The sequence below is a fragment of the Cinclus cinclus genome, chromosome 6 (genome assembly GCF_963662255.1).
Source record: "Cinclus cinclus chromosome 6, bCinCin1.1, whole genome shotgun sequence".
Lineage (NCBI taxonomy): Eukaryota > Metazoa > Chordata > Aves > Passeriformes > Cinclidae > Cinclus > Cinclus cinclus.
Window position 1 is genome coordinate 10,037,934 of NC_085051.1, and position 11,149 is coordinate 10,049,082.

Below are 11,149 nucleotides of genomic sequence, written 5' to 3' on the forward strand. Positions count from 1 at the left end.
CCTTCACTCCTGCAGGGCGGGAACGTCCCCACACACAGCTGTAGGGCTTCAGGCTGGCTTGGCCACCCCTCTGGGTGGTGTCCTGTCCTCTCTGCCACTGTGCTGAGGACCTGGGGGGTGCCAGGCTCCTCTCTCTCCTCATCTGTGCCAGTCCCAGCCTGACCCAACACCCCTGCCACGCACCTGTAGCTGGGACCTGGCTTGGGGTGGGAGCTGGGGCCATGGGACTCCCCCTTGCTCTGCCTCGTCCCTCTGACGTTTGTTTGTTTGTTCGTTCTGTCGGTACCTCCCCACTGGTCTCCTGTGTCTGTGGAGGTTGGGGGGCCCTGGGCTGCCTCAGCTACCCCCCAGCCCTGCACCCCCTTTTCCTCTTGGCTGTGTCTGAGCTGTGCCCTGCAGGGTCCCCTTGTCTGGGCTGCCCCTGCCTCTGCATGCCAGGGAGGGGCTGGTGGGTGGTAGGAAGTGTGTGTGTGGGGGGGGGGACAATGACATCCCACCCCTGCAGTGGGTTCCTTGAACTGTTCGTATGGGGGCGTCCCCACATTGGAATTTCTATATACCTCGTGTTTTGGGGTTTTGTCGTATATATGTACATATAGGGGGGGCATTTTGGGAGACAGCCTGGGAGAACGTGGTGCTGCAGCCAGGCTGGGGCTGGGCACAGCAGTGCTTGGGGTTGGGATGGGGGCTGTGGGGCCCCCCCACCCCGACAGGGCTCTGCCCCACAGGAGGGCTGTCACTTGTGGGTCCCCATGGGGCCAGGTGCAGGTGGGGTGAGAAGTGTCCCCCTTCCTGCCCACGGAAAGGCCTTGGGGGAGAGCTGGAGGGGAAGGTGGCTGCTGAGGGGTTGGCACGGGCTGGGCCAGGTGGGTGGTGTGGGTAGGAGAGTGTGGGTGATGGGGGTGGGGGAGGTGTGTTCCAAGGCTCTGGGGGTCCCTGTCAGCCCCCTGGGGTGACTGGGCCTCAGAGAGCACTGGGCTGGTGGAAGGTGTCCATGCCAAGGGCAGGGGTTAGGAGTGAGAGAGTCTCTGGGATCCCTTCCATCCCAAGTAGGGATTCATGGGGCCTCTCGGAGCCACCTGTGCCGGGTGCTGGGGAGTCCCTGCCCCTCTGTGCTGGTGGGAGGTGGGGCCCATCCTGCTGTGCATCGTTCTGTTGTCGTTGCTGTTTTTCCTCTTGGTGGCCTGGAGGGTCCGTCACCCCCACGGCCACCCCGCGGAGGGGCTGGGGGTCAATAAAGCGGATGGCAGGGGACTCTGGCGGTCCCTGCACGGCCTGGCCTCTCCGTTTGTCTTCTGTCAGTCATCTGTGTGGGCAGGCGAGCCAGGGGCACTGTGGGCAGGGCCGGGCACCCCGAGTCTCCCCGATGTCCCTTTGCACGGATCTGTGCCCAGCCGCCCTCAGCGTGGGTTGTTATCTTCTACCTCAAGGGAGAAACCCTCTTTCCCCAGGCACACGCCCCTGGTTTTGGGTGGCTCTCAGCGGTTCGATTTCTCCACGCACGCCCTGGGTTTTCCCCGGTGCAGACAAAGCCTGTCTGGAGCTATGCAAAACCCTCTGGGCGAGAAGGGGGAAGGTCCCCCATCCTCCGCGGTGCCAGCCCGATGGCTCTTACTGTGAGTAAGTCTTTCCACAACGTGACTTTTTGTTCCTTTTTTTTTTTTTTAATGCTCTGTTGAATACACGACAAGTTGCTGGCTGAAATAAAACTACTCCGTGCCTCTCTGCATGCGTGTGTATATCTATCCCGATAGATATACATGGAGACGGGGATTGCAGCTTGCAGCATGCAGGATTTGGGAGATAACCCTCCCCGGGGCCCCTCCGCTCCCTCCTTCTCTGGGTTTGGGGATTTGGGGGGCTCAGGGCACCGTCCCCTCCGTTCCCTCTTGCTGGTACCCCTCGTCCACGCTCAGCACTGTGCTGTGCTCAGGACTGGCAGGGACCGGGCTGTCACCTTTTCCCAGTGCTTGGTACCCCTTGGCCCTGTAGCGCCGGTGGCCGTACCAGGCTGTCCCCAGGCCGGTGGCCAGCCCCGCCAGCACGGCCACGGTGACTCCAGCCACCTCTCCCCCTGACAGCCCCCGGCCCTGGACCATTTCGGCCACGTGCTGGACCTCCTCGGGCCGTGCCAGCCGCCACACGTGGCTCTGGCCGTCCCTGACCCAGGTGCTGTCCCCGTCCCGCACCAGCAGAGTGTCCACGGCAGGCAGGTTGGCGGGGGGCCGGGTGAAGGGCGGCAGGCGGGCAGGGGGCAGCGAGATCCCGGTGAGGAGCCTGGCCTGGATGCAGAACTGCACCTGGCAGCTGTCACTGATGAGTGCCAGGTGCTGGCTGAAGCCTGGGGGACAGCCCTTGGTGTGGGGGTCCTCAGTCGTGCCCTGGTGCTGCCCAGCCAGGGGGTTCCCTGCCTGGCAGCTGAAGAAGCCCCCAAAGGGCACCGCGTACACGGCCCCCTCCTCGTAATCCTGGCTCACACACACTCTGAGCTCTCCAAAGAGCTTCAGTGGGAAGTATCCTGAGGGACAGGACTGGGCTCCGGTGATGGGGTTGGCGCTGTGAGCGCTGAACAACCCCCCAAAGAGATATCCCGCGTTTGGAGCCACCAGCCCGCTTGCGGCGCACCAGTAGGCACGGAACTGCACCCGGGAAAGCCAGAAGACGTCCTGGCACTTGCGGTGGCAGAAGATGCCCAGGGTGCACTTGTTGTGGCACTCCAGGTGGCTGTGACCCTCCTCCTGCTCCTGCACAGCCAGCAGCACCGGGGTATAGTTGGCAGGGCAGGAGAAGGCCCCGGTGAGGGGATTCCTCTGCTCCAGCGCCTGGCACAGTGCGCCGGTGTCCGGACCGCTCAGGCCCACGCACTCCTGGAAGACTCCCCCGAAGGTGAAGTTGGCCATGGTGCCCTTGCAGGAGCCGTCGTCAATGTTGGCGTGGAAGCTGAAGTTGGGCGAGGAGGTGTCGGTGCAGCCCGGGGTGGTGTTGAAGGTGTAGTAGCGGCGGATGGCAAGCTCCACATGCCGGGCCACCCTCCGCACCGTGGGCACCGGCAGCTCTGGCAGCGTGCTCGGCTTGATGAAATAGTACAGGGGCAGCCCCGAGCGGTCCAGGGCCACCAGTTGGTTTTGAATCCTCTCCTGCCACGTCTTCAGGGTGATGCCTGGGTAAAAGGGGGTCCCGCCGATGCTCTCCACCCTGGAGTTGGTGCGGTTCTCCAGGTACTGCTTGGTGAAGCCGGAGCTGATGTCCAGGGATTCCTTAGTTCCCACACTGATGATGTTGTGGAAGGCCACGCCGGCCGAGGCGGTGACAGTGCTCCGTGTGGCCCAGCTGTCCTTCAGGAAAGTAGCTTTGATCTGGTCCTCCTGCACCAAGGTGGCTCCTGCGTCCACGGAGGTGATGGTGTGTGTGCCGTAGTTGAGCACCAGCACCTCAGCCAGGAAATCGGCCATCCTGGTCTGGTTGTTCTCCAGGTGGCTGGCGATGGTCAGCAGCTGCTTCTTGAAGCCCTTGTCCAGGGCCGCCTCGGGGTCGATCTTGGCAGTGTAAACCAAGTTCCTGACTTGCACCCGGGTGGTGACAGCCCGGTCTCTCACCTGGTGGGTCTTGGTGCGGTGGAAGTCGTTGGAGAATTTGCCATTGATGGAGGAGAAGAGGGACATCTCCAGGTTGATGGAGGCAGAGGTGATGCTCTGGTAATCCTTCCAGGACTCGATGATCTCTGAGTTGATGTCCAGGTTGCTCTGCTTGCGGGGGATTGTGAAGATCTCATCTGGGATGATGTAAGATCCATCTTCTGTGGTCTTGCACTGCGAGTAGCCCAGGTTGATGACTCTGCCCATATCCAAATTCCTGAGGTTATCCCAGCCCCCCCCCGGCAGAACTTCCAGACTTGAGAGCTTCAAGGTCTTGCTGCACACCCCAAACCCTGAAGAGGATGAGAGTTCCTGGGACTGCCCAGCCCCTGCCATCCATGCCAGCAGTGCCCAGGTGAGCAGGACCCCCCAGAGCCCCCAGCCCATGGCTGAGCCGGTGCTGGGCCCTCACCAGTCCGAGTGGTGGGACAGGAGCTGGGAAAATGAGCTGGCTGAGGGAATTGATGAAAGGGAAAGAAGAAGTGAGAGCTGAGGCATGTGAGAAATGACAGAGTTGAAACTGAGACCAGGGGGTGGGGAGCAGGAAGGTGTCTGTCCCTCCCTCTGCCCCACATTAGGGCCCTCTGCAGCCTCTTCTTCCCCACTCCTGTCCTTCCCCCAGGGTCTGCAGTGTCACCAGCTGGGAAAAAAAAACACCTCCCGCTCTGGAAAGCTAAGCCACAGCATTCAGCATTCACAGAATGCTGAGGACACTGATCCAGCCCTGCCCAGGCTGGGCTTCATCTTCAGCAGCACAGGGCAGGTGGTGCAAGTTTTGGGGAATAAACAGTTAAGGAAGTTTCTGCTGTGACTCTTTCCATACAGTCACATTCACTTCCTTTGGTTTTGCTCCCGAGTTCCTCTTTCCAGGACACTTCTGTCTGGGAGGAGGCTGAAGTGACAGCTGTGATGGAGGTAGAGGGACCATGGGTGCCCGTGTTTTTTGGGCAGGATAATGCCAGGAGTAGGGGGGGGTGAAGAGATAACAGGAACACTGTGGGGATGTTCTTGCTGGCTCAAGCCCCTGGAGCAGCTGAAAAACTCTTGTGCAGGGATTGTCATCTGCACTAGGATGTGCAGGCTGTGTGGTCACCTCATCTAAAACCTACCCGCTGTGCCATGGAAGCAGTGGAATGTTACAGATTTTTTCCGCCAATATTTTGAGGTGGTGCTCTGAATTAACCTATTCCTACCTTGCTTCCGATGGTGAGATTCCCATCAGTCCCATGGCATCTCTCCTGGGAAGTGGGGAATGAAGGGGGGGGAACAGGTGCGATCCCCCCAGAAAGGGAGGTTATAGCCCCAAAATTAATTTATGAGTAATATAGTAGAAAATGTAAAGATTCTCATATATATATATATAAATTACTATTAATTTATTTCAAGATAAATCTGCTGTGTTAGAGATAGGATTTTAGACTGTGATTAATTCTATATATGGATCCATAGGGCTTGAAAATAAAAATTACAACATTTTATGTATATAAATGAAACAATAAAGGGCTTGAGAAAGCTAGACAAGACGATGTGTATGAAGGACCTAGAAACAGCTCTGTGTATGCGGAGTTCTTTCTCCCTCCTCCCGCTGGAACACCCGAAATCCGTGATCTGGGATTGATTGAAATTTGGATTTATTGGCGCCCCTAAAAACGCTGCGCATGCGCGGTGACCGCTACGCCTCAGTGCTGCCGCCACGTGGGCACACCCGGTACTGCAGCTCCGAGAGCTTCGGGCGCTTCCCGCGGCTCCACCGGGACCGGGACCGGGACGGACACCGGCACCGGCGCCGGGACCTGCCACAGCTGCACCGGGGGCGGCTGAGCCGGGCTCGGAGGTGAGCGGGTAACGGGGAACGGGAACGGCCCGGGGACGGAGCGACCGGGGGAAGCAGGGGGAGTCGGTATCCCGATGAATGGATCCGAGTTCCAGGGGAGGGATCGATGTTCGAGGGGAGGGCTCAGTGTGCTGGCGGAGGGAAACTTGGTTAAAGGGTAAAGATGCAGAGGAACAAGTGTTGTAATCCCCTGGATTTCTGACAGAGCAAACCTTTCAGTAATCGCAGTACATCTCTCTGAAAAATTCTGGGATCATAAGGTTTTCCAGGAAAGCAAAACAATCACAGAGACGAGGGTGGGTATAGGCTTGCAGTTATTAATTATTTGATGGGTGTAGAAATGATCCTAGGAGATTTGATGCTCCTCTTTTAATTCGTGGTATAATTTAAAAATTATTCCTTTAAGAAATGATCTAAATTTGAGAATTTAAATTTGAGAGGAAATGGTGCAAAATATATGCATGGAGAGATTGTGGAATCCCAAAATGGTTTGAGTGTGAAGAAATCTTAAGGATCATTTCATTCCATCCCCTCCCATTCCATCCACAGCCCAGGGTGCTCCAAGCCCCATCCAGCCTGGCCTTGGACAGTTCCAGGGATGGGACAGCCACGATTTCTCTGGCTTTATGGGCACAGGAGGAAATTTGCAGCAGGAATGGAGATGTCTCCTTTGCTCTGTCCAGCCCCAGCAGGGCTTTGGGAGGCAGAGGGTGTGGGAGCAGGAGCTTTGCCCACGGCCTCGGGGGAGTCTCTGATGTCCCAAAACGCAGCAGAGCAAACGTTTGTGGTTTAACATCCCCTTAAAAGGAGATGCCAAGCCAGGAACAGGAGCGGGCTGTGGAGCAGGGATGGTGCCCAGCAGCGGGGTGACCATCCAGAGGGTGCCACCAGTCCGTCCCTGCTGTCCAGGTTTGGGATGAGCAGGCTGGTGACTGTCCCTGTGTTTGGTCTGCAGGATGAGGAAGCCACCCGTGCCGAGGAGGAAGATGAGGAGGTGTGGGAGGATGGAGACAGCGGCCACTGAAGGCTGGGGAAGGCAAAGGTCCAGGTAGGAGATGTTGCTGTCCAAGGAGAGGGACTAGTCCAGTCTGTCCTACTGGAATTTTGGGGTGTGAAACCAATGAGACAAAAGGTTTGATTCAATTTTCTTGTTTGGGTTCTCATGTGCCTTAAGAGACATTTATGTAATGGTCATTTTAGTGAGTTTGCACTGGGTTTGCAGGAATGTGGACCCTGGGGCAGAAATCCCTGCACAGCTTCTGTGTCCCCCCATGAATCATCTGAACAGTCCATGGGGCTGGGCCTCCTTACTTCCTCCTTCTCCAAGCTCTAGATAAGTCCTTCTTTTCCCAAGGGAGGTGAAAGCTAGCAGGATGTGAAACCAGAGGTGGTACTTTAGGAAAGCCCCTCCAGCCTGGGAAGATGCTTTTGGATCCAGATTCTGTCTCAGGAGCAGCAGGACCTGTGCTGTTCCCAGGAGGTGAGGCAGAGCTGCCCACCCTTCCCTTCCCTTCCCTTCCCTTCCCTTCCCTTCCCTTCCCTTCCCTTCCCTTCCCTTCCCTTCCCTTCCCTTCCCTTCCCTTCCCTTCCCTTCCCTTCCCTTCCCTTCCCTTCCCTTCCCTTCCCTTCCCTTCCCTTCCCTTCCCTTCCCTTCCCTTCCCTTCCCTTCCCTTCCCTTCCCTTCCCTTCCCTTCCCTTCCCTTCCCTTCCCTCCCGCACTCTGGCTTTTCGAGGGCTCTCTGGGGGTCTCAGGGAGAAATTCTTTGTCATTCAGGGAAGAATTAGCCCTGACCCCACTAAAAGCAGGAAGAATATTTTTATCCTTGTTTTTGGATACACATCTTGTGTTTTCTCTCTGTTGCTGACAGCGTGTGGTGAAACAACAGCTCCCAACCTTGTCAATGCTGCTCCCAGTTCATAGCTGGTAAACAAGAAACAGTAATTTGCTACCCTGTGGTAATTTGATTAAGGACAAGGCCTCCCTCTTTGTTTAATATTCCAGAGAAAAACTGCCAAGGAATAAAGCGAGAGCCGCCCCTAGTGAAAACCTGCCCCGTCTCACGCTGGGTTTGCACACACACAAGGCTCAATCCCTGCTGGAATCCCAGTCATAGCCCTCAGATCAATGAGCACTTTAAGGTCTCATAGCCTGACCAGGACAACCTCTTGCCTCTGGACATGGAAAAATCAATTTTTCATTCTTACAGCACCAGCTCAAGGTAATTATGAAGTGGTGTGATGGTTTTTAAGTTGTGCACACGGAGTAAATTCACAGGAGCAGCCAACACTGCTCCACCTTCATGGACAACCCTCTGGGCTTGGGATCTTGATTTGTGGATGTGAAATCTCCTCACAGAATCCTCTGAGGCTGAAACAAAGACAAGGAACCTCTTGAGATGGAAAGAGCCAGAGCAAGTTGTTGTGGGAAAGGAAAATTAGAGATGATAAGTGCCAAAACCTTTGTCCTGACTGTACTCAGGAATGGATCAGCTCTGGAAAATTCCTGGAGACACTGGAGAATGATCTCTGCTCTGCTGAAAAGTGGGAAAATCTCACTGGATGCAGCCCCTGAAGGAGGGCAAAAAGTGCAGGACCTCAGTCTGTGAGTGTGTGAGAAATAAGGGAGGGACAAATGTAAAAAAAAAAGAAAAAAAAGGAAAAGCCCTTGACCAAAAGTGCTGTGCCATAAGGGAGCTCCTGCACAGTCCCTGGGAATTGGGCTTATCCTGGCTTTCCTTCCAGAGCAAGAGGAACACCCCACAGTGCTGTTTGAGACATCCCTGGCTGGAACTGGAGCCGACTGGGCACTTTCCCATTTTCCTGTAGGATGTGGGCCATGACAAGGGAATTGGCTCCAACAGGGCCCAAGATCAGTGTGGGGTCTGTGGCAGGGACAACTCCCAGAGCTGGACAGGGAAGGGAACCTTCACCCACACTCACAAAAAGCTGAGAGGGAAAACACCTGGCTTCAGCTGGCTGCATCTCCTGGAGCTCTGGGGCTTCTGGCACAATCAGGGACATGGGATAATGCCACAATCAAACTTTGGGAATAATGGAGCTAATATCACCCCTTGAGCCTGTTCCAGGCAGGCTCCTGCCCATCAGCCTCTGTTTGCAGATGGCTGTGGAAGTGATGGAGGCATTCAGGGAATGCTGATTGTTTTTCCCTTGCTTTGGCAATCTGGTCAGTAAAAATACTAATTAAGCTAATTTCCAACAGGGAAAAATTTAAGCAAGAGGTGCTGAAAAGAATTGGAGTTTCTGATTTTAAGTCTCCAATTTAAAATTCCCTTTGGATTGTCACAGGTGCAATTTCCATGGACTGGTCGCCTTGGCCAGGAGTGTCCAGTCCTGCTGGAAATGCACTGGACCAGGATGTCATCTTCATTTTATGCAGGTAAAGACCCTCTGGGTGACCCCCAGTCACTGGAAGGACTGGACTGTCCTCCCAGGGCAATAATTCCAGCTTTTGGGAATAGCAGAGGAGCCTTTCCCTTGCCCAGAGGAGCAGCCAGTGCCTCCCTTAATCCACAGATCTTCAGGATGGACCACAGAGAAAATAACAGGAATATGGAAATCCTCCCCACTGGGCATTTGTGCTCTGGATTACATTTTGGATTTATAATGCTAAAGTGGGGCTGTGGAGTGGACTCTCTCCTTTTCACTGTAATTTTTATCATTGTTCTTGTTGCTGTCACTGTTATGTGTTGTCATTAGTATTAAATTAATATATTTGTCATGGTTTCCATTATTAAAGTGTTCTGAGCTGGATTTTTGTCTCTGGTCTATTCCCCATCCCACTGAGGGGTGAGGGAGCTGCTGCTGCATGTTCCTTGGAATTTGGTGGTGAACTGCTGTTATTGCTGATTGAATAAAATAAGTATTTATAAAAAGGAAAGGCCATAATTTGCTTAAAACCTGTTTGATGGAGCTGATCCTATTTTCTTTAAAATACCATTTACTGCTGAAGTCAGCTTTATTTCCATGAGGACTCAGCAATCAACTAATGAAAAAATAAATTGCACAAACCAGAATAAAATTTAATCGACTTCTCTTTTTGAAGGAAAAAGAATCCTTTTTGGAGCTAAGGCTGCTCAATATCCAAGGGGAATCAAGTTAAAATAGGTCTTTTATCTCTGAGTGTTTATAATTTGGAAGTTTATAAATGCTAGATCATTCTGCTATCCTACATACAAAGAGAAGGGTCTCCAGTTCTCTTCCATCCCTTCAAAACTAAACCAACAAGTGTCCTCTGCACTCTGGCAAGCCATATGCCAGGAGCATTTTCTCTCAGAGGCAAAAAAAAAGCAAAAGGATGCATTTGCTGTCAGTCGTTCCAATGATACTTGATTAAATCTGTGAGGTTATTCAGTTCTAAACGGGGACAGAATTTGAGCAGAAATTAATTTTCATACACCTGGGAATTTGTCAGCCTGTTTCTGTTACTTCCTGCAGGTGAAATGTCTGTATTTACTTGATTTTTCCAATTCCGTGCTTGCACCTGCTGGTTTCAGTTCAGCTTTAGTGTTTCCCCTGGTAGATGAGAGGCTTCTTTTCCTTCTAGAGGCCAAAATGAAGGTGAAACAGGCACATACCAGGCCTGTGTTACATCAGGAGAGGGTGCTCAAAGCTGGAAAGCTGTGAGGATCTTCTTCCTTGGCATCTGTTCCACTCCCACCTGTAAAAACCTCAAACCCACACTTACGACGACCACACTGAAACTACTGTTTCTTCCCCTGCAGATTTGCTGACCAGTGTTTTATAGCTCAGCACTACAAATGTTAAAAAAATATCATTCTAAGCTGGTACAGAAATAAAAATAGAGCTTGATTGGGGATGGGGTGAAAGAGATTTCTTATAGCTATCTGTAGAGTTAAACTTCTAAAAGCACTTGAATGTCTTTGGAGTGTAAGGATGAGATCTTCAAGGTACTTAGATATTTATTTGCCATCAAAAAACACTTCAACTGATCCAATTTCCTAAAAAACATTTTTATCAGTACATTTTTCTTTCTTATGCAGATGTTTATAAATTAACCTGATTGTTGTACAAGGATGCAAAAACTCTGTCACCCTTCCCACCCTCAGCAGACAAACCAACACAAACAGATGGAATGCAAGATAGTTCTCATAGTCCTGTGGGAAATGCTTCCTGGACATATCCCAAAGCTCCTGGAGGAACTCTTTATATGGCAAAAACTGGGTGCCCTCCCTGCCCTCCATTACCACACTGTAATTCCTGAGCAAATAGCTTTGCTGCAGGAAGTAGGAAAGCTTCCATGTCCTGGGCTTGATCTTCAGCACAAACACAGTTCCCGAAGTCCAGAAGGCCAGTGCAGCATTCCTCAGAGACAGGAGAGCTGGACTGAGCATGTGAACACTGGGACAGGGACATGTATGGCCCAAGAGGATAAAAACTTGCATGGGAATCACATGCGCTCTGATGTTCCTGCAGATCCCAGCAGTCACTCTTTGGTTTCTTTCTCCAGGAGAAGCACAAATCTTGTGCTGATGAACAGAAGATGCAAATGCACAGAGCCACGCCCTCAGCTGGTAGAAACCAGCCCAGCTTTTGACTGCCAGGTGGGGGAAGAGAGGTGCAAACCTAGACAAGGGCATCAAATATTTCCTTCCCTCTGCTACCTGGAAACAGTGCTGACTTGGCATTTGAAGACAGTATT

General features: G+C 53.0%; 1 protein-coding gene across 1 annotated transcript; it reads right to left on the bottom strand.

The window, feature by feature from the left end:
• Nucleotides 1-1,303: 1,303 nt before the first annotated feature.
• Nucleotides 1,304-4,022, bottom strand: MPEG1 (macrophage expressed 1). Its single transcript, XM_062495452.1, has one exon. It carries the CDS (start codon nt 4,020-4,022, stop codon nt 1,863-1,865), a length of 2,160 nt encoding a protein of 719 aa, XP_062351436.1. The 3' UTR covers nt 1,304-1,862.
• Nucleotides 4,023-11,149: the final 7,127 nt, after the last annotated feature.